This window comes from Mirounga angustirostris, unplaced genomic scaffold (assembly GCF_029215605.1).
Source record: "Mirounga angustirostris isolate CCGP_5_RB_7025 unplaced genomic scaffold, mMirAng1.0.hap1 SCAF_1, whole genome shotgun sequence".
Taxonomy (NCBI): domain Eukaryota; kingdom Metazoa; phylum Chordata; class Mammalia; order Carnivora; family Phocidae; genus Mirounga; species Mirounga angustirostris.
In genome coordinates this window covers 215,657,453-215,680,177 of record NW_026991709.1, presented here as the reverse complement: position 1 = coordinate 215,680,177, position 22,725 = coordinate 215,657,453, and the positions used below count along the sequence as shown (strand labels likewise).

General features: G+C 62.0%; 1 protein-coding gene across 1 annotated transcript; it reads left to right on the top strand.

The window, feature by feature from the left end:
* Positions 1 to 268: 268 nt before the first annotated feature.
* On the top strand, positions 269 to 22,695 carry HCN2 (hyperpolarization activated cyclic nucleotide gated potassium and sodium channel 2). The gene is made up of 8 exons (XM_045863520.3): positions 269 to 921; positions 11,104 to 11,527; positions 12,150 to 12,311; positions 13,287 to 13,505; positions 15,214 to 15,360; positions 18,737 to 18,977; positions 19,227 to 19,391; positions 21,533 to 22,695. The coding sequence occupies exons 1-8, from the start codon at positions 284 to 286 to the stop codon at positions 22,234 to 22,236; spliced, it is 2,700 nt and encodes an 899-aa protein (XP_045719476.1). The 5' UTR covers positions 269 to 283; the 3' UTR covers positions 22,237 to 22,695.
* Positions 22,696 to 22,725: the final 30 nt, after the last annotated feature.

Below are 22,725 nucleotides of genomic sequence, written 5' to 3'. Positions count from 1 at the left end.
GGCCTCAGTTTCCCTTTCTGGGACGAGGTCTGAGCGGATCTCCAAGGCCTCAGGCCGCATGACCTTGGGCCGTCCCCGACTCCCAGGCCTCAGTTTCCCCGGAGCGGGGTCTGGGCGCGGCGCGCCGGGAGGGGGCTCCGGCAGAGGCGGGGCCCTCGCCCCGCCCCCAGCCCCGCCCCCGTGGCTCCGCCCCGCCCCCGGCCCCGCCTCCACCCCCTCCCTCGGGCTCGGGCCGGCGGCGGCGGCGGCGGCTCCGCTCCGCACTGCCCGGCGCCGCCTCGCCATGGACGCGCGCGGGGGCGGCGGGCGGCCCGGGGAGAGCCCGGGCGCGACCCCCGCGCCGGGGCCGCCGCCGCCGCCCGCGCCCCCCCAGCAGCAGCCGCCGCCGCCGCCGCCGCCCGCGCCCCCCCCGGGCCCCGGGCCCGTGCCCCCCCAGCAGCCGCCCCGGGCCGAGGCGGGGCCCCCGGAGGCGACGGACGAGGGCCGCCCGCGGGCCCGGCTCCGCAGCCGCGACAGCTCGTGCGGCCGCCCCGGCACCCCGGGCGCCGCGAGCACCACCAAGGGCAGCCCGAACGGCGAGTGCGGGCGCGGTGAGCCGCAGTGCAGTCCCGCGGGGCCTGAGGGCCCGGCGCGGGGGGCCAAGGTGTCGTTCTCATGCCGCGGAGCGGCCGCGGGGCCCGCGCCCGGCTCGGGCGCGGGGCCGGGGCCGGCGGACGAGGCTGGCAGCGAGGAGGTGGGCCCCGCGGGGGAGCCGCGCGGCAGCCAGGCCAGCTTCATGCAGCGCCAGTTCGGCGCGCTCCTGCAGCCGGGCGTCAACAAGTTCTCGCTGCGGATGTTCGGCAGCCAGAAGGCTGTGGAGCGCGAGCAGGAGCGCGTCAAGTCGGCGGGGGCCTGGATCATCCACCCGTACAGCGACTTCAGGTACAGCCGCCGGGAGGGGCCGGCCGGCGCGGAGGGGGCACCGCGAGCGGACGCGCGCGGGGGCCGTCCTTGGCGCACCTCGGGGAGGGCGGGGCTGCGCGCCCCGAGGGTGACCTCGAGGCCCCTCGGTGACCTCGGGCGCGTCCGGGACCCGCCCGGTAATGGCCTGGGCGCGCGAGGCTCCGCCCTTGGAGGGGCACTGGGAAGCGCGCGCAGGCTCCTGCCGTGACCCCCGCGCGCCCCCTCCCACGCACCCTGACATCTCCCTCCCTGCGGGATGCGCGCGCGTCACGGCCGCAGGACCAGGGTCTGAGCGCGGAGGGGCGGAGAGGACGAATAGAGGGGAACGTGGGCGCCGGGGAGGCGGCAGAGCGGAAGGAAGGAGGAAGGAAGGGCGCCCGGGAAGGACGTGTCCAGGAGAAGCTGGCGGAGAAGGGGTTAAGGGAACAAGGCCCTCTCCTACCGTCTCCACCTGCGCCCCACACCTCAGGGAGGCGGGTTCAGGGTCCGCGGGCCTAGGTACTGCGCGAGGACAGGGCGCTGAGGGTGCTGGGGTCCCCAAGCTGCCTTCTCTGAGCCGCAGCGGCCGGAGCCACTGGGTGGCGTGCCCTGTGTCAGTGGGTGTGTAGACGTTGATATGGATTAAGGCGGTTAATGCGTGGAAAGGCTCAGAGCAAGGCCCAGCGCAGGGTCACGGCCGAGTGTGTTTGTGGTTCTTGTTCCTGGGCGCGTGTCCTGTGGCCTGCAATTGTGAACCGTGCGTATCACGGCAGGCTCTGTATGTGTGATCAGGAGCATGTGACTGCAGGGGGCGTGGGCCTTTGGGCCATGGGCCGAGTGATCTGGGGGGCAGGCGGGTCGCAAGGGGTGTGTCTGTGTGGTAGGTGTGCTAGGGAGAGATGGGGTGCGTGTGCATGGGGTAGATGTACATCGGTGGGCAGTCGGTACGAGCTGGGCAGTGTGCACAGTGTGTGTGTGTGTCTGTGAAGTTATGTGTCCGCGAAGGAGGTGGTCAGTTGGGCTACAGAGGGTCTACACAGGGCCCGCCCAGCCTCGCTCTCAGGGAGGGCGCGGTTTCAGCACCACGGACAGCGCCCAAGGCTCTCCGGGCGCCTGCTCTGGAGCCCCCCACCCCGCGGAGCACTTGCTCAGGGATCTCCAGAGCTCGGAAAGGGGGGCTGTGGGATTCTCCCTTGTCCTGGCCCTTCTGCAGCTCCAGTGCTTGATGGCTCTGGAAACTGAGGCCCCAGGGGCACACAAGTCAGGGACAGCCTGGGATTCCAACTCCTTACCCTTCAGACCTTTCCTGGGAGGTGAAGACAGCCTTAACCAGTGGCTTGAGTTTTCTGGGAGAGGCCAGGGGAGAGGGGACCTGGGGGTTTCCAAATGGGGTGCATCTGGATGGTCCTGACCTGCACAGGGGCGCACTGTTCCCTTGTAGGTGGTCCGGGCTGGGAGAGCTTGGGTCACTGTCTCAACTCATGTCCATGTGACCTGGCCAGCTGGCCGGGAAATGACCTCAGGGACACAATGGGCAGGGGAAGGTGGCTGCAGAACGTAGCTGTTGCCCTGGGTCTTCTCCAGCTCATCTGCCTCCAGCAGTGGGTGGCCCTGGGGCACTTTTCAGTCTGGGGTGAGGGTGTGCCAGGGAGGAGCTGGGCTTCCTGGTTCCTGTGCCATTCTGAGCATAGTCACCTGTGAGAATCTGGGCAGGCCACATGGTCTGAGCTGAGCAGATAAATTGTAAGATAGGTTGAGCAAGCAGGGGGGTGGTAAGTGTGTCCTGTAGTTGGAACTAGGGGAGACCCTGTCAAATTGAGAGCTTAAGGTATTTCCAAGCTGGGATGCAGTGGAGCCTCCACAGCCCCCCGTGTGCCCCTTCTAGGCCCTTCTGATTCAGTACCCCAAGCTCCCTGAGGTCCTCCTGGGCCAGGTGCTGTGGGAGCACCTTACTGGTATTGATTCAGTCCTCGTGTCCGCTGTGAGGTGGGTGCTGCAGGAGGAAGAAGGCATTCTGGGGATTGTTGGAGATATTGGGGCAGCCGGGGATGGGCTGTGGATCCTCACTCTGTTTCTATGTGTGTGTGAGTTTTTAGAAACTACTCACGGAGCAGTGGGGAGGGGCCTTTCTGGGCCTACTTCTCCACCCTTGCCCCTTTTAAATCTGACCCGACTGGGCAGATGCCACGCCCTCTGGTGCCCATAGCCACACACTGTACAGGACTGGAAAGAGAAAGAGGTGCCCAGGGCGCCTGGGTGGCTCAGTCATTAGGTGTATGCCTTCGGTTCAGGTCGTGATCCCAGGGTCCTGGGATCGAGCCCCACATCAAGCTCCTTGCTCCGCGGGAAGCCTGCTTCTTCCTCCCCCACTCCCCCTGCTTGTGTTCCCTCTCTTGCTGTGTCTCTCTCTGTCAAATAAATAAATAAAATCTTAAAAAAATAAAATAAAATAGAATCAAACCTGAAACGTTCGGTTAGAAAATCAAGTGCAGGGGCGCCTGGGTGGCTCAGTCGTTAAGCATCTGCCTTCGGCTCGGGTCATGATCCCAGGGTCCTGGGATCAAGCCCCGCATTGGGCTCCCTGCTCAGCGGGAAGCCTGCTTCTCCCTCTCCCACTCCCCCTGCTTGTGTTCCCTCTCTCGCTGGGTCTCTCTCTGTCAAATAAAAAAAAAAAAAGGCGCCCCCACTGGCTCCCAGGTTCCCTGCTCAAGGCCGCGGTGTCTCCACCTGCTTGAGCACCGGCTCTGTTCCCGTGCAGACTGGCCCAGCACACACCTGGCACTGACTAATGTCTGGTGAACTGGACCCACCCTACTGCGCCTCCTTGTGCCCAGGCCACATGGGGCTTCCAGAGGCGAGGGGCACCTGCAGGGGCCTCGAGGAGGGAGGCTCTTGACAAGTGGGAATGGGTGGGGAGGGCGTCCTGGGGAAAGGCCTGAAGGCAGGAGCCTGCCATGTTCCCGGGCCAGGCCCCAGTGGTGGAGGGTGTTTGGGGCCATCTGCTGCCAGCCCCTGTGGCTGGGTTTGAGTCCCCTCTGGGCCTCCCTGCCTTGGTTTTCCCAAACATGAGAGGTGGTGGTGTGAGCAAAAGGGGGTGTCTGACTTCCTCTGCTGCCCGACCCCTCTCCTGGCTTCCCTGGAGTGACCAGCCTTTGCACGTGCTGCCCACTTGCCCTCGCATGCCCTCCCCCCCAGTTCTGACCCTTAGTCTCCCAGCTCACCCCCGCCTCCCCTGGGCCCTCTTCCCCTCCCCCTCATGCGTGTGGGCCCTGCCAGTTGCATCACAAGCGGCCTTTCCACTCCACTCAGCATGGCTTGCTTGCCTCTCATCCCCTGCCATGGGCACGAGGGCCCGTCGAGGCCGCTGTCCCTTCCTGGGGCCTGGAGTGTTTGTGGATTCGCTGAGGGGCACGCACGGGTCCCAAGCAGAGGCCGGTGGGATGGTGACTCTCACCCCCAGGCCGTTTTGGATGGGCCCAACCCCTTCTGAGGCTGTCTCTTCACTCGGGAATCCGGGCCTGTGGGTAACGCCGGGGCCGGCACTGAGAAAGCCACGGAGATGCTCCAGCTGCTTCCATGGGGGGAGCTGGTAGAGGACCAAGTTCAAGGGACAGAGAGAGCGGTTCAGCCGCGGAAGCCTTGATGTTCCTTCTGGGCACCCTGCAGTCCATGCCCGAGTCGGGATGGGCGCCAGAACCAAAGGTCGAGGAGGGGAGCAGCCACAGGGCCTGTGTGGAGGCCCACAGCCACAGCCAGCACCTCAGCGAGTGCCCAGGCCTTGGCAGGGCCTTCTGCCCCTCCCCTCCAAAACAATAAGAAACGAAATGCAGTTAATTCCTGCTCCCTTCCCCTGGACCAGCACTGATCTAGAGGCCAAGAGTCCTCGTCGCCCCAGACAGAGTTTGGGTGAGTGGCTTTCAACCCGTTCCCAAGTCTGTAAGTGCCTCTAAGGTCTGACTTGAGTCTCTCCTGCTGCTGTTGATTTTCAGTTTGATATTCCCCGACTGTCTACCGCTGGGAGGCCTGGTGTGAGGGGAAAGAGATGAGTTGGTCCCTTTCCTGCCCCTCGGAGGCGTTTAGACAAAGCCAGGACCAGTGGACGCTGACCTGTGTCTGTCACATCCCCTGGGGCCCCAGGGGGACTGGGATGGTGGAGGGGCTGGCTTGAAGAAACTGGTGGGGCTGGAGGCCCCTGTCTCCCACCCCAGATGGTCCGGCAGATCCGCAGCAGATCAGTGTAGTGTGCTTTCTGCAAATCCCTGCATTAGCTCATGGGAATAAATCCTGCATTATCTGGGGTGTGGTGGGGACAGGGGCGGGACGAGGCTTTCTCTGGCTCCAGACCCAGCACGGAGGCTCGTGGGGTGGGTTAAGGACAGGGGACAAATCCATTTGCCCAGGGCCCACCTGGTAGGAGGAAGGAAGCTCCATGGTCCATGGGAAGGAAGGGGAAGGAACCAGCTGTGGCTGAGGTCCCCCTCCTCTCCGTAGGGGCTTCCTGCCAGAATTTGGAATTTCTGTTCCCTGCTTTAAAAACTTCATGTCTTCAAGCCCCTGGCCTCAACATCATGGGGCCCTTACAGGTGGGGCACACCCTGGCCAGTTTCCCCCATCAAGAAGCCTATGCCAAATCCAGCCAGCACAGGCCACCAAATCTCCCTCCTGGACGCTGCCTTCTGCCCCCTTCTTGACCCTCCCACTGCCAGCACCAGCTTCCCAAGATACACAGTTGTCCGTCTTTCCCTCTCACTTAAAGCCTCCCAAGGCCCCACAGAGCCTGGCTCCCGCCCTCACCCATCTCCTCTCACCCCTGCTCTAGCATCAGGCCACCTGGCCGGCCATGAGAGGGACATCCCACTGCAGCCACAGGACCTTTGCACTTGCTGCTTCCTCCACCTGGGGCACAGGGTCCCCTGAACACTGCCAAACAGCTACTTCTGTATCATCTGCCAAGTACCACACCCTCTGAGAAGCCCTCCCCACCCACTCTGGCTAAGGAGTGACCCTCTGGAGCATCCCATTCACTTATCTGTTTATGTGGAATGCCCGTCTCCCCTATTCCAGACTGCGGTGCCAGGGGAGAGCTGGGTCTGTGTGGTCACCAGGTGTCCTGGTGCCTGGCATACTCCCTGCCCCCACAGCCTGCCCTGTCTCAGGCTCACCCCCTGAGGGCTCCCTTTCCTAATCCCGGACACTCGACTTGGACCTGTGACTCTTCATCGGAGGGCTCAGACTCTGATCCTCCATCCCCTGCTCGCTCTTAATCACCGACCTCGGCCCTAATCCCCTCAGATTTGCCTGATCTGTAATTCCTGGAGCTGGGATCCTACGGGGTGGGGAGGGGTGGGGAGAGGGTGCCTTTGCTCACCAGCCCCCATCTGACCCTGCCCCCCCTTGGTCCTGGTGGAGGCCGCTTGTCAGCTACTGGAAGGGGCCCTGATCTCTGGCCTGGAGAAGTCTGGGCACCTGGCTTCTCTCACTCAGCTCTCACCGTGCCTTGGTTTCTCCATCTGAGCTGAGAGAAAGGAAGGGCAACTGCTCCAGCAAGAACTGGGCCTGGGGTGGTGGCAGTTCCGGGACCCCCGCTGAAGGCCCGTGCCCACGTGGGTGTGGGGGGGTGCGCCTGGGACAGGGCTCTGGGACCCTCTCCCAGCTGCAGGCCCAGGCTGGGGTCATTGTCGCGGAGCCCTGCACTCCCTGGGAGACTGTTGGTCGTCCCAGCGGCGTCTCTTCGGGCTGGGCCTGCCTTTCTCTGTGAACGAGGCCGCTGCTGCCGTCCGGGGCTGCGCTGGAGACACAACGTAGGGGCCTGGGTGTTCCCACAGAAGCGGGGCCCCCTGGGGCCTCACTGTTATTTGTCAGGAAAGATTTTTAAATATGGGATTGAATTACAGTCATTGAAGGCCCTGGGTGGCTGAAAGCTGACTGTGCGCCAGGGGCCTGCCCAGTGGGGCCCCTGTGGTCCCTGCACCCCAGTCATGCCTGGATGGCCCAACGAGGGAAGGATCTAGGCAGATGAGGCACTGAGGCTCAGAGGAGCGAGATTAGTCCCAGGCCATGCAGCCCAGGAGCGAGGTCAGGGTAGGGGTCGGGGTCTGGCCGGGGCGGGGGGTGGGGGGTGTCCTTTGTCCCCTGCCTGGATCCTTTGCCCCTGTCCTCAGGTTTCCCTTGGTAGGTGTGTGCAGGGTCCCTCTTCTGCCTCCTGCCCTCTTCCAGGGGGACTGGAGGGCCGGAGGGGACAAGGATCAGGACTCTGGGCCCACGTGGGGGCATCCCGGTTGGACCAGGTGGGTGACCCTACTGATGGCCCGGGGTTGGGCCATTCTGCCCCAGAGCTGCCTCAGAACCCCTCCCCAGCCCCCTGACTCTGTTCCGACTCCTCATAAACCCAGAGGACACCAGCCAGCGTGGGAGAACAGGCTGCTCCAGGTGGCGGGGCCAGCGGTCATTCCCCAGGGACCAGGGGCTCCAGATGGGGCCCCAGGCCTGCAGGAGGGTTAGCCCGACCCCAACCCTGAACAGGCAGGCAGAGAACTGAGGACAGGTGCTGGGAGCGGCAGGCTTGGGTCTCTACTCTTTGCCCCCACTCCCTGGTGGGGTCACCTCTGTGGTCTGTCAGTGCAGAAGTGTGATGCTTGCCCCTAACCTCCACCCAAGAATAAAGGGAGAGAGGGGCGCCTGGGTGGCTCAGTCGGTTGAGCATCTGCCTTCGGCTCAGGTCATGACCCCAGGGTCCTGGGACTGAGCCCCACGTCAGGCTCCCTGCTCAGCGGGGAGTCTGCTTCTCCCTCTCCCTGCCGCTCCCCCTGCTTGTGACTTCTCCTTCTCTCTGTCAAATAAATTTAAAAAAAAAACTTTTTAAAAAATGAAAAATAAAAATAAAACACAGAAACTAAAAAAAAATAAACTGTGAAGGAGGACCTCACACTCCAGCCATTTAGGTTGTTTCTAAGCTCTCCCTGGTGGTTTCTGGTCCCCCCCATCATGGTTTCTAGGCTCTCCCTGGTAGTTTCTAGTCTCCCCCTGCCCTGGTTTTTAGGCCTCCTGGTGGTTTCTCATCCCCCCCACCTCATGGTTTCTAGGCACCTCCCCACAAAGGTTTCTGGGCCCTCTGGCCTTCTCAGTTACTCTTTCCCGCTTGCTTTGTCCCAGGGCCTGTGCCTCGAAGTTGGGGAGGAGGGCAAGTCTCAGTTCACAGAGGGTGTGGGGTGGGATTAGAAGCTCGACCATGGTGGATGTGCTGGGGCAGCAGGCAGGTGGGGCCCCTCAATCCCGGTTCTCATGCCTTGGCTAGATTCAGGCAGGGGAAGGGAACTGAATTTTGAGCAGTTACTGGGTTTTGCCCTTAATCCCCACCCCCAGGTCATGTGCATCCATTTAGTTCCCTCGAGGTCTTCCCCTGCATCCCCAGGCTCTCCCATCCCAGCCCGGGTCCTCACATCCACTCAGAGAGGGCTCCCCCCACCAGGTGTGGGTGGGCCAGGCCCCCGGAGAGCCCTCAAAGGCTGCCACCCCCGGCTCCTCCCTGATGGAGGGGAGAGTGGGGGCCCCGGGGCCGTGGGACCTACCCACGGTGACACCGGCCCGCAGGCGGAGAACTGGGTGTCAACCCAGGTCTGGCTGTTTTCACCAAGGTGTCAGACGTTGGGTGCCTTCCAGCGTTTGGCTCTCGAAGACTGAGCTACTGTGAACATCTTGGTACAAATTGGTTTTTAATTTTTTCTCTTCCTCTTGGACAGTTTCCTTGGGATCACTTCCCTGAAGTGGAACTCCTGGGTCACCCCGCACACATGGTGTTAATAGGTCCGCCCTTCCAGAAAGGAGCTTCCAGTGGCTCCCAGAACAGGGAGCTCGCTGTGGCCCAGCCAGGGCTTGGTCTCATGGCTTCTCATTTATTTGTGCTCATCTGGGTGAATCCCCCACCCCTGGGAACCTCGGTCTCCTCCTCTATCCATCCAGGAGGAGGAGCCAGGGAGTGGCAGCTTTTGAGGGTCCTCAGGGGCCCTGTCCTGCCCATGTGCGATCGAGCCTTCTCTAAATGCATGTGGAGCCCCCAGCCATGATGGGGGCGCACCCAGCCCATGGGAGAGCCCTGCACACACCTGCCTGGGGCTGATGTGATCTGGGGGTGGGGGTTGCTCCCCGCAGTGTTAAGTAAGGGCAAAATAAAATAAATGACTCTGTTCAGAATTCGAGACCCTCCTTTGCCTGAATCTAGACAGGGTGTGTGGGCTCAGACCCTGGATCTGGGGCATCTGCTCATCCCTGAGACCCCCCCACCCCGTGGTCTCAGAGTTTTCCTTGTGTTTTTTTTATAGTGTCGATATATATAAAACATAGAGGTTGGCATTTAATCATTTACAAAAGTACAACTGAATGGCATTAAGTACATTCACAATGTTGTGCAACCATCACCACCATCCACATCTGGAACTCTGTCACCCTCCCAAACAAAAACTCTCCCTCACCCACCTTCTCCCCCTTCCCTGCTCCCCAGCCCCCGGCTCCCACGAGCCCCCTTCCCGTCCGTGGATGAGCCTGTTCTGGACGTGTTACCCACGTGGACTCACACCCCGTGTGGCCTTCTGTGTCTGGTTCCCTCCCTGAGTGTCATGGGCTCGGGGTCCGTCCCTGGGACCGCATGTGTGGGCACTTCGCTCCTGTCCGTGGCCGAGGGACACGCACATGTGGGGGGGGCCATGTTTCTATCCACGGACCCACTGAAGCTTCCATCTTTGGCTGTTGTGAATCATGATCTGTGAATGTGCTGTGTGGTTATCTGAGTTCTTGGGGTTCAAACTTGGGGTGGATTTGCTGGGTCAGCAAGTGATTCTGTTTACATTTTTAAAAAGATTTTATTTATTTATTTGAAAGAGAGAGAGAGCATGAGTGGCGGGAGGGGCAGAGGGAGAAGCAGGCTCTCCACCGAGCAGGGAGCTGGTCTCGGGGCTCGAACCCTGGGACCCCGGGATCATGACCCAAGCTGAAGGCAGATGCTTCACCGACTGAGCCACCCAGGCACCCCTCTGTTTACATTTTTGAGGAACCAACAGAACAGTTTTCTTTCTTTCTTTCTTTCTTTTTAAGATTTTATTTATTTATTTAACAGACAGACACACAGCGAGAGAGGGAACACAAGCAGGGGGAGTGGGAGAGGGAGAAGCAGGCTTCCCACTGAGCAGGGAGCCCGATGTGGGACTTGATCCCAGGACCCTGGGACCATGACCTGAGCCCAAGGCAGACGCTTAACGACTGAGCCACCCAGGCACCCAGAACAGTTTTCCTTCGGAGTAGTTTTGGTTTGTGTTCTCTTGATGGCTCTGTGCTGGGCATCTGTCCATGTGGGGCCGACTGCAGCACGTAGGTCCCCATGCTTTATTCAGAGCACCTGCCCAGCCATCGACAGATGCCCCTTGCATGGACAGGCCTTTCTCTGAGAGCACTTCCCAGGTGGAGTTTTGAATTGACCCCAGGGACTTATATCTGCCTTGGGGGTATTTGGGAGTGGGATCAATCAGTCTTCACGTTTTCAGGTGAATTTGTCACATTAAATGTCCTGCCTCTCAGCTCCTCAGGCAGCCCTGCAGCTCCTGGGGGGCCTTGGCCTCTTCCTTGCTGCCTCCCACCCCCAAGGGTCCCCCTTCTCTGCCCTCACGCGGGAGCCCAGGTGCTCCAGAAAGAGATGGAGTACTCCACATCCTGCCTGCTCCGCTCCCCCCAGCCCCTGCCCCCCCCGACTCCCGGTCACCCCAGCTGCCCCCTCCTCCTCGCTTTTTTCCCCTCTCCTTCCTCATCCAGAGTATTTTTTTGGCACTAACCCTTGGTCTCACATGTTGGACCTTTTTGGTCATGGGAAACATGTAACCAAATTTGGGGCCATCTCTTGGGCTCTGCCAGGTCTCCTGATTCTTCCAGGAGGGAAGGTGGGAGCTGGGCCAGCAGGAGGGACCCAGGCTGGGGGAGCCCAGCGGGCAGTGGGGTGCTGTCTGGGGGTGGGAGGGCTTACTGGAGGTGGGGCACACACTAACTGTGACTCAAGGCCAAAGTCTTGGCTTTGTTGGAGGAAGCGAGGTCTGGGCTGGATTCTTGAAGGTGCAGGTGTGAGGTGGGGACCGCTAGCCTGGCAGAGGGCTGGGCGTGGGCAATGGCCTGGAGGCGTGACAGCCCACGCCTCGCCCCCAGGTTCTATTGGGACTTCACCATGTTGCTGTTCATGGTGGGAAACCTCATCATCATACCTGTGGGCATCACCTTCTTCAAGGACGAGACCACGGCCCCGTGGATCGTGTTCAACGTGGTCTCGGACACGTTCTTCCTCATGGACCTGGTGCTGAACTTCCGCACGGGCATCGTGATTGAGGACAACACGGAGATCATCCTGGACCCCGAGAAGATCAAGAAGAAGTACCTGCGCACGTGGTTCGTGGTGGACTTCGTGTCCTCCATCCCCGTGGACTACATCTTCCTCATCGTGGAGAAGGGCATCGACTCCGAGGTCTACAAGACGGCGCGTGCGCTGCGCATCGTGCGCTTCACCAAGATCCTCAGCCTCCTGCGGCTGCTGCGCCTGTCGCGCCTCATCCGCTACATCCACCAGTGGGAGGAGGTGCGCGCGCGCGCGCGCGAGGTCGCGGGGCAGGGCGGAGGGCGCCAGGTGTGGGCAGGTGCGCCTGCCAGACGGGGTCTTGGGGACGCTGCGAGGGCCAGGGGCAGAGCCACGCGGGGCGGGGGAGACATGCGTGGAGTCGGGGGGGAGGTCCGCGGGGCGGGTCACGTGACGCATTCGCGCCCCTTCCCTTCATTGTGCCCTGTAAGAGGAGGAACCACAGCCCCCTCGGCTCCCAGGAGCGACATCACGCCCCTCTTCCCGAAGTGGGGACCCGCTCAGCACTGAGAGTCACCTGACTCCTGCCGCCCATGTCCTCCAGCCCGCGCCCGGCGATGTCGCCCCCTCCCCCGCCCCGGTTTTCAGGGGTGCCCAAGGCTCCGAGGGCGGAGGCGGGTGGGGACCGGGCCTGGGGAAGAGGCGGCGGGCCTGGGAGGGGAGCGGGCGGCCGACCCGGGCCAAGCTCTCGTCTACGGCATTTTGCTAACCTCAAGGGCGGCCGGGGCGCCTGCGGCAGCTGTCGCAGCACATAGGTCTCCCCTGGGCGCTCCGTCCTCCTCCTGCCCCTGCACGGGAGAAGCAGCGGCCGCAGGGTCCCCTCACGCCCCGCCCCGCCCCGCAGATCTTCCACATGACCTACGACCTGGCGAGCGCGGTCATGCGCATCTGCAATCTCATCAGCATGATGCTGCTGCTGTGCCACTGGGACGGGTGTCTGCAGTTCCTGGTGCCCATGCTGCAGGACTTCCCGCGCAACTGCTGGGTCTCCATCAACGGCATGGTGGTGAGCCGGAGGGTGCGCGGCTGGCGGGGAAACCGAGGCCCGGGAGTGCGCGGTCCCTGCAGTCCCCACTCAGAGCCCCCGGGGGTGCGCGGCTGGCGGGGAAACCGAGGCCCCGGGGGTGCGCGGTCCCTGCAGACCCCACTCAGAGCCCCCGGGGGTGCGCGGCCGGGCGGGGAAACCGAGGCCCGGGAGTGCGCGGTCCCTGCAGTCCCCATTCAGAGCCCCCGGGGGTGCGCGGTCCCTGCAGTCCCCACTCAGAGCCCCCGGGGGTGCGCGGTCCCTGCAGTCCCCACTCAGAGCCCCCGGGGGTGCGCGGACCCTGCAGACCCCACTCAGAGCCCCCGGGGGTGCGCGGTCCCTGCAGTCCCCACTCAGAGCCCCCGGGGGTGCGCGGCCGGGCGGGGAAACCGAGGCCCGGGAGTGCGCGGTCCCTGCAGTCCCCACTCAGAGCCCCCGGGGGTGCGCGGTCCCTGCAGACCCCACTCAGAGCCCCCGGGGGTGCGCGGCCGGGCGGCGAAACCGAGGCCCGGGAGTGCCCGGTCCCTGCAGACCCCACTCAGCGCGCGCTTGGGGTGCTCCCGCGACTTGGAGCCTTTCGGACCCTGGCGGTGGAGAGGGGGTTCCTTGGCGGCAGGAGCGTGACAACCACACCTCCTGTCACCCAGAGATAATGTCATCTGCTTACAGTGTTCTGATTGATTCCATGTTTTATTTCCATACATTTATTTAAAAGGCAGCTTTATTGCGTCCTAAAATGGGAAAGCAGTGTCCTGGGCCATAAGAAATCAGAACCACAGAGGGAGGACCCAAGCACCTGTTGATTCCTGGCTGAGAAGCTGTCTGTTAGCAGGGGCGAGTCTGGGGGGCCAAACTCAGGCCTAGAGGTTCAGCAGGTCTGGGGGGATGGGTCTGGGGTCAAGGGACTCCCTGGGGGCCGTGAGCCCCCTCCCACCTGCCCCCCCCATGGCCTTGCAGAACCACTCGTGGAGCGAGCTCTACTCCTTCGCGCTCTTCAAGGCTATGAGCCATATGCTGTGCATCGGGTACGGGCGGCAGGCCCCGGAGAGCATGACGGACATCTGGCTGACGATGCTGAGCATGATTGTGGGTGCCACTTGCTACGCCATGTTCATTGGCCACGCCACTGCCCTCATCCAGTCTCTGGACTCTTCACGGCGCCAGTACCAGGAGAAGGTCTGAGGGGGAAGGCACGCTCTGGAGGTCTGGGGGGTCCACTCCGCCGTCCCCCAGCTTCCTGCGCTGTGCTTAGGACAGGGGCCAGCAGGGAGTGTGGGGGCTGAGGACCCTAGAGAGGTCTGTGGCTGTGATTAGCAGGAGCAGGTCCCCAAGACGGTGAGGGAGGGAGGAAAGTTGAGCCTGGAGGGAGAGGGGCGGGACGGGTGGAGGGGGACACAAGCTGAGCAGAAGGTGAGAGTCAGGGGGTCCAAACAGAGCAAAGCCAGTCTGTGGGGCATCATAGAGCTCCATGGGGGCTGGGGGTGCTGGAGCGGGGCTGTCTAGGGGGCAGGGCTCACCCCGGGGTCTCTGGGCCAGCTTGGGAGGGACTAGGGCAGGGAAGGCACAGGGAAGAGTCTAAAAGTCCTGAGGTCGCTCGAGGACATGCTCAGGGGCTGGGCCCATAGAGGAGGCCTCTGGGGGAGCAGGGAGGCCTGGCCCCTCAGACCTGGCCTCTGGGTGGGGACAGCCTCCACAGGGCTAGTCCTCGGGCTGGGAGGCTGGGAAGGGCAGAGGGGGCGGTGGCCCCAGGTGCTGGCCCTCCTGGACACCGCCCCATCTGTCCTGCACTGCTACCTAGTGGCCAGTCCTGGCTGGGCCACCCCCACCGCCGCTGCCCCCCGGCAGTGCCAGCTGGGTCAGCCGGGTCAGCTGGGCCTGGTGCCAGGCACCCCGGCTGTCCGGAAGCCACGGGCCTCACACCCAGACATGAGCTGGTGCTGCCACCCGCCCCGCATCACGGGTTCCGCTGAGCTCAGGGCAGCTGTGTCCGGGCGGAGCAGTGGCGGAAACGGGGCTGGGGCACCCCTGGGAGCACCATCCTGGGGACAGCAGGGCCTGGCACCCCCGCCTGGTGCCCACATCCCCGCTCTGCTCAGGAGGGGCTGAGCCGGTAGTTTCTGGAAAGATCTTTGGGGAGGGGAGCCTCTGGGATGGGGCCCAGGACCTTGGGGGCCCTCGGGGGTCTAGTCCAGCCTACTGTAGGGGCCTAGAGTCAAGCCGTCCACCCAGTTCTAAGGGGTAGGGCTGCCAGATAAAAATCAGGACACAGGGAATAACTCTTCTCAGTATAAGCTTGTCCCAGACATTGCACGGGACATCCGTAACTATTTTTGCTGTTTATTTAAAATTCAGATTTAAGGAAGCCCCTCGTGTTTCTTGTCATTATTGTCAAAGCTGGCAGCCCAGCCTGGGCTGAAGCAGGGTCCCCGGAGCTGGCAGCCACTGACCCGGGCCCCCCCCGTTGTGCAGTCCAAGCAGGTGGAGCGGGGTCCCCGGAGCCGGCAGCCGCTGACCCGGGCCCCCCCCCGTTGTGTAGTCCGAGCAGGTGGAGCGGGGTCCCCAGAGCCGGCAGCCGCTGACCCGGGCCCTCCCACCCCTGTTGTGCAGTCCAAGCAGGTGGAGCGGGGTCCCCGGAGCCGGCAGCCGCTGACCCGGGACCCCCCCCCATTGTGCAGTCCGAGCAGGTGGAGTGGGGTCCCCAGAGCCGGCAGCCGCTGACCCGGGCCCCCCCGCGTTGTGCAGTCCGAGCAGGTGGAGCGGGGTCCCCGGAGCCGGCAGCCGCTGACCCGGGCCCCCCCCACCCCCGTTGTGCAGTCCGAGCAGGTGGAGCGGGGTCCCCGGAGCTGGCAGCCGCTGACCCGGGCCCCCCCACCCCCGTTTGCAGTACAAGCAGGTGGAGCAGTATATGTCCTTCCACAAGCTGCCAGCCGACTTCCGTCAGAAGATCCACGACTACTATGAGCACCGTTACCAAGGCAAGATGTTCGACGAGGACAGCATCCTGGGGGAGCTCAACGGGCCGCTGCGGGAGGTGAGGTCTCCCTCACTCGGGACTCTCCCGACCACCAGGCTCCCCATCCTGGAGATGAGGGGCCGGCCCAGCTGCAGCGTCGGCTGGACGCGTCCACACGCTCTCTCCCTCTGGGAGCCTTCCTGTGCTGCATCCCCACGACCCCCCAAGGGTCCCCACGACAGCCTCTGCCTGATTCCACTTAGCCCATCTGGGGTCCCTTGCTAGACAGAGGGGACACAGGGGAGAGGCAGACCAGAGCAGATGAGCCCAGGGTGGTCGTCAGCCTTGGCTGAGTACGAGGACCTTGTGTGGCTTTGGGCAAGGTGCCTGGGGCAGCTGTAATCAGTTCCCACCAGCCGGGGGGCTTATAACGACGGAGACTGATTCTGTCCCATTCTGGTGTCATGGGGCCACACGCCTTCCGGAGGCTCCAGGACAGGGTCCTTGCCTCTCCCAGCTCCTGGTGGCCCTCGGCGTGTGGCTACCCAACCCCCATCGCTGCCTCTGCGATCACATGGCCTCCTCCCCTGTATGCCTGTCTCCCTCCTCTTAGAAGGACACCTGTCACTGGCTTCAGGGCCACCCTAATCCACTACAACCTCGTGTTAACTAATTACACCTGCGAGACCCTATTTCCAAGTAAGGTCCTGTTCACAGGTACCAGGGGTCAGGACTTGGACATATGTTTTTGGGGGGCACGACTGAGCCCACAACGCTCACCAGGCAGTTGCCGGGTGCCTACTATGAGCCCTGCCCTGTGCCATCAGGGAGGAGGGGCTGAGGGACCATCACAGTGACTGTGAGCTTGCAGGAGCAGCTCTGGAAAGGATGGGGGAGGTGGGGAGGTGACGTCTGAGCGAGGCCAGGCGAGCCTGCAGGTGTCCTGGTGGCAGGCACAGCCAGGGCCAGGCCCTGAGGAGGGAAAGATGACGCGCGTCCTGAGGACCAGGGTGAGAGGATGAGGAGGGCCAGTGGGACGGGGCCTGGGCACTGCCACAGGGTCGGTGCAGACTGGGATTTTTTCTGAGGGTGGGGACCACTGCCTCCCAGGAGGCAGGCGCTGTGCTTAACCTCACTGAAAATGTTTAATTGTACCGGATCATTCATTCATTCGTAGAGAGATACCCCATAGACCATAAAAAGCATACAGTCCGGTAGTTTGTGGAGGTTTTAAAAACTGTTTATTAATTAATTAATTTGTTTATTTATTTATTTATTTTAAGTCATCTCTGCACCCATGTGGGGCTCGAACTCACAGCCCTGAGATCAAGAGCCGCACGCTCCGCAGGCTGAGTTGGGGGGCGCCCCGCGGTCCGGTAGCCCTTAGCATAGCCGTTAGCACTAAGCACCCAGCACCCTTGGCCCCCAGAAGGACGCCCGCAGCCGCTAGCCACCACTCCTCGATCCCCTCCTCCAGCCTCTCGCAAGCCATGTTTGGTAATTACTTCAGCATTTACACAATTCCAAGGTCAAATTTACAAAAACACATATATTCAGAAACTTTCTGTCCTCTATCCTGTCCCTCTACCTGATTTCCTCCTGCTCTGTCTTCTATGCTCTTTCTTAATGCAAAACAAAGGCGTGCCCGCCTCTCTCAACTCCCTCCGCTGGACCCTTCCTGCTGCAGGGTCCTCCAGGCAGCAAGGCCCCAGGGCTGCTGGCCCCCAGGGTCCCTGATCTGCGTGGTGGCAGCGCATGGCAAGTGCCCTGCGGGTTTGCTCGCGCATTTGGGATAGGGCTGAGGGGTGAGGGTAGGGTCCAGTCCCTCTGAGAGCGGGCGCCATGTTGTGCACCCAGCGGCGCTGCGAGGGACACCCACCCCAGATGCACATGTGAGAGGTGCATCTGGGGCAGCCATGTGGGGTTTCCATGCTCCATTAGTGCTTGCTATATACAGTAGGTGCCAAATGTGTGTTCGCTGTGTGGAGTGGGATATAGTGTTCCATACCTACTTTCTGCACACAGCAGGTGCTCCATCTCCTTTCTCTACATAGTAGATACTCAGTACCTGATTTCTGTACAGGGTAGGTGTTCAATATCTCCTCTCTGTATACAGCAAGCACTCAGTACAAATGTGCAGCACATAGTAGGCCCCAATACCTGCTTGCTGCATACAGCAGGTGCATGGTACATGCTTGCTGTGCACACCCAGATTTGGGGGGTTCACCCACACTTCCCTGTGGTGCTTGTATGGTTGGGTTTTTCCATGTAGATCCCTTTGGGATTATCCTGGGGTATCACGTGGGGGAGGGATTCAGGTTCATCTTCTGCTCTGGGGCTGAAATGTCTGGTTTTGCCTCGCAACTTGTGGGGCCACCTCCAGCTTGCCCCATTGTGCTTGGACGGATCTCCAGACTTCCCTCCACTCGATCCCGTCTGCTCTGTGTGCCAAACCCACACGGAGCGGCGGAGGCTGAACGGCGGGTTTCAGTGTGTTGGAGGGCTCATCCCACCTTCCTGCTCTTCTTTTTTACAGCAGGCTTTCCTGCTATTTTTGCTCGTTTGTTCTAAATGACCTTGCCTAGTGTCAGCAGTTCCAAAGCAAACCTGATGGTATTTCCGTTGGGATCCTGGTACACGTGTACATGAGTGGAGAGAATGGACGTCTCTTGTCTTTATGGCGGTGAGGAGCTCTGCCTAACCACGGAGCATGTTCCGGCATCCCGCCGTGCCTTTCGGAGTGTCTCCACGCTCTCCTCAGACAGGTCCGGACGTTTCTTGAGCTCAAGCCCTGCTGTCTTACTCAGCTCTCTGTGCTGGTATAAATAGGGTCTCCTCATCCACTGTGTCCTCTTCTCAGGGGTTGTTGATTTTCAAGGTTCAGCTCTCCCTTTTATCAAAATGTATCTTATTGAAGAGTGTGCACTGGATGGGTGAGCATGAGGCGCTCGATAACCAACGCTCAGACTGAATGGAACGTTCCCACCCTCACTCTGATCTCTGCCACCACTGAGTCCTTTACTGGTTCTTGGGTTTGTACGCTGATTTTTTGTTTATTGCTTGCTATTCTGACTGACTTCTCTGATGTAGTTTCCCAGGGATTCTTTGGGGTTTCCCAGGTCATCATATTAAAAAAGATAGTAAAAAGACTTAGCGTCACTTTTCCCTTCCCAGTTCTTGTGCTTCTGGTGGCTTTTTCCTGCCTAATTGCACTGGCCAGCATTGCTAACAGAGTTAACTCACGGGGAATCAGCACACATCTTTTCTTGCTCCTGCCTTTGGCGGTAAAAGCTCCAGGGTCTGCCCAGTAAGACGCCACCTTTCAGGCTACGGTGTTGAGCTGCTTTGGTAGATGAAGAAACTGAGTGTCTGAGGGAGGAGACGGCCCCAAAGGGAGGGCAAGATGGAAACAAGGGCTTGTGCCCTGTGTCATCCCTGCTTCCCGCCCCTACAGGAGATTGTCAACTTCAACTGCCGGAAGCTGGTGGCCTCAATGCCACTGTTTGCCAATGCGGACCCCAACTTCGTCACAGCCATGCTGACCAAACTCAAATTTGAGGTCTTCCAGCCAGGTGACTACATCATCCGCGAAGGCACCATCGGCAAGAAGATGTATTTCATCCAGCACGGTGTGGTCAGCGTACTCACCAAGGGCAACAAGGAGATGAAGCTGTCCGATGGCTCCTATTTCGGGGGTGAGCGTCTGTGGGGGCCCGGGGCTGGGGACGGAGCTGTACCCTTCCCGGTGGGGGGGGAGGGGAAGGCAGGGAGCCTGCAGGGGTGCTGGTGTGGGTGTCTGGGTGGAAGGGTCACACTGGCAGAGGTGAGGAGGCCGGACTGCGCTCATAGCCGGTGGGAGGGCCCCAGGGATGGATGGGGCAGGTAGGTGCTGCCCAGCGGCCGAGGACCTGATGGGCTGAGGTTGCCGCCCTCGGCACACGCAGAGATCTGCCTGCTGACGCGGGGCCGGCGCACGGCCAGCGTGCGTGCGGACACCTACTGCCGCCTCTACTCGCTGAGCGTGGACAACTTCAACGAGGTGCTGGAGGAGTACCCCATGATGCGGCGGGCCTTCGAAACCGTCGCCATCGATCGCCTGGACCGCATTGGTGAGTAGGCCGGTCTCCGGGGGGCATCCGCCTGTGATGAGGGGGCATGGCCTGGCTGACCCTCCAGCGCCTTCTAGTCCCTGGTCAGATTCTCTGGCCTGCTTTGTCCCGTGGCCAAGCGTGGCCCTGGCTTCCCAAGGAAGAACCAGTGTGGAGTGTTTCCATTTGTGCAGAACTTCTGCTCACTTGGCACATGTTTGTTGAGCACCTACAATGTGCCAGGAGGTGTGGACGGCGGACCGAGAGGCTGTCTCGGAGGCCGCCCTCAGACTCATGTCACAGAGGAGGGGCTTCCTTGTGATGCTGAGCGGAGGCCAGGATGAGTAGCTGTTGCCAGGTAGAAAGGGACGAGGCATGTTCTGGGAGTGGACACAGAGATCTGGAGAAGCTGGGAGGAGGGAGGTGGGGGAGGCAGGCAGGGACCAGGCACACGGGACTGACTAGGTGTGGATGCAGGAGCTTGGACTGTAAATCAGGAGCAGTAGGGAGCCATGGATGGTTCTAGGTAGGGGAGAACCTGATAGGATTTGCATTGTACGAGGGCAGGTAGGTTACAGGAAGGAGACAGAGGCTTGGCCTTGAGCGAAGTGGCCTCCGGTGTAGGGAGAGGCCAAGGGTAATTTCAGAAAGCGTTGAGAGGTGGAGCCCTCAGGACCTGCTGATGACTAGATGTATGAGTCAGGCAGATGGCGGCTCTTGGTGCTATTTGTGGGAATGAAAACAACTGGAAGAGAAGGACGGGGTGGAGAGCAGCGGTGTTAGAGGAGAGACTTCTGAGTAGACAGGAAGCATTCGATTCATGTTTATATACAGGAGGCACTCAACAACTTGCTGTATACAGTAGGTGCTCAGCATATTCGCAAGCGGCAGGTGCTTAGATATGTTTGCTACATGCAAAAGCTTCTCAACATATGCTTGCTGTATATCTGGAGGGCACGAGGCTCTGGCTGAGTACTGGCAAGTGCTCTCGGCGCACACGGCGGGTACTCAGTACACGACTGCGCAGGAGGGACAGCGCGTGCTTGCTGCAGGGTGATCCCTGCTTTGTGTGCACAGCAGGCACTTCATGTGCTTGCTGTATACTACGGGTGCGCTATACGCTTCCTGTATACAAGAAGTGGTCCATGCATGCTGGCAGTATACAGTAGGTGTCTCATGCCTGCTTTGCGTATGCAGTAGGTGCTCTGTGTGCTTACTACACACAAGTACTGGGCTATGCTTGTCGTATACAGCAGGAACTCGATGCCCGCTTGCTGTATATATACGGCGGCAGGTCATGCCTGCCTATTGCATACAGTAGGTGCTCAGTTCTGCTTGCTATGCATGGCAGACAGTTGGTACCTGTTTGCTGTAGGCAGGAGGGGCTCCATGCACACTCCCTGTATACAGGGAGTGCGTACGTGGATGCGGCCGTTGCTTGATCCGTGTGCCAGCGCACAGAACAAGTGCCCAGCACCTGCTCACTCTCCACGGGCGCGCTCTCCACGTGTTTGCTGTATACAGCCGGTGCTCGATTTCTACTGTATAGAGAAGGTGCTCCATGCATTTTTTTTTAAAGATTTTATTTATTTATTTGACAGAGAGAGACACAATGAGAGAGGGAACACAAGCAGGGGGAGTGGGAGAGGGAGAGGCAGGCTTCCCGCAGAGCAGGGAACCCGATGTTGGGGCTCGATCCCAGGACCCCGGCGTCATGACCTGAACCGAAGGCAGATGCCTGACAACTGAGCCACCCAGGCGCCCTCCATGCATGTTTATTACCTACGACAGGTGTGTGTCTGATACCAGCAGGTTCGTGGCCCTGCCTGTGGCACGCAGGATGCGCACTCTGTGCACACTGGCCTACAGAGTAGGTGCTGATACCTGCTTGCTGTATCCGGCAGGCACTCAGTACACGTAGCGGTATGTGCACTGGATGTATACAGTGGGTGCCCAGTACCTGCTAGCTGTACGCAGGAGGTGCTCCATGTATGCTTGCAGCATATACAGAAGTTCTTACGGTACACAGCAGGTGCCTGATAACAGGCTCTGTGCACGGCACGCGCCTCCCTGCGGGCTGCACGTAGGTGGGGCTCCCGCGCACACGCGCCGTGCACCCTTCGTGCCGTGCGCCCGCGCTGACGCCCCTGCCCCGCCCCCAGGCAAGAAGAACTCGATCCTGCTGCACAAAGTGCAGCACGACCTCAACTCGGGCGTGTTCAACAACCAGGAGAACGCCATCATCCAGGAGATCGTCAAGTACGACCGCGAGATGGTGCAGCAGGCAGAGCTGGGCCAGCGCGTGGGCCTCTTCCCACCGCCGCCGCCGCCGCAGGTCACCTCGGCCATCGCCACGCTGCAGCAAGCTGTGGCCATGAGCTTCTGCCCGCAGGTGGCGCGCCCGCTCGTGGGGCCGCTGGCGCTCGGCTCGCCGCGCCTCGTGCGCCGCCCGCCCCCGGGGCCCGCTCCCGCGCCCTCCACCGCCGCCTCGCCGGGGCCCGCGCCCTCCGCCGCAAGCCCCCCGGGCGCGCCCGCCAGCCCACGGGCGCCGCGGACCTCGCCCTACGGCGGCGCGCCCGGCTCCCCCGCCGCACCCCGCGCGGGATCCGCGCTGCCCGCGCGCCGCCTGAGCCGCGCCTCGCGCCCGCTGTCGGCCTCGCAGCCCTCGCTGCCCCACGGCGCGCCCTGCCCGAGCCCCGCGGCCTCGGCGCGCCCGGCCAGCAGCTCCACGCCGCGCTTGGGGCCTGCGCCCGCCGCCCGGGCCGCAGCGCCCAGCCCGGACCGCAGGGACTCGGCTTCGCCCGGCGTCGCCGGCGGCCTCGACCCGCTGGACTCCGCGCGCTCGCGCCTCTCGTCCAACTTGTGACCTTCGCCACGCCGCCCCGCGGGCCCGGGCGGGCCGGGGGCGGGGCCGTCATCCACACCAAAGCCATGCCATTGCGCGCTGCCCCGGCCGCTGGCCGCCCGCCCCAGAAGCCATAGAGGAGTCCTAGGTAGTTGTAGTCGGACGGGCGGGCCGGGGCGGCGGGGCAGTCCCCTCCGAGCCTCCGCCGTGCCCCTCATCGCCCTGCGCCCACCCACATCGTCCTTGCCCACCCCCACCCCCGGCGGCGGCCTCGCCTGCGTGCGTGCGAGCGAGGGGGCTCCCTTCACCTCGGTGCCTCAGTTCCCCCAACTGTGAAACGGGGACGGGGACGGCCCCGTGGCCGAAAGGAGATGGCTGTGGAGTCCTGCCCGCCCCCACCCTCGTAGGTGGCCCGTCCGATGAAGATTCTGTTTTTTTAAGTGCAATACTTGGCCCGCCGGCGTCCTGCTGCCCCCATCGCACTCACGCAATAACCGGCCCGGCCCCCGT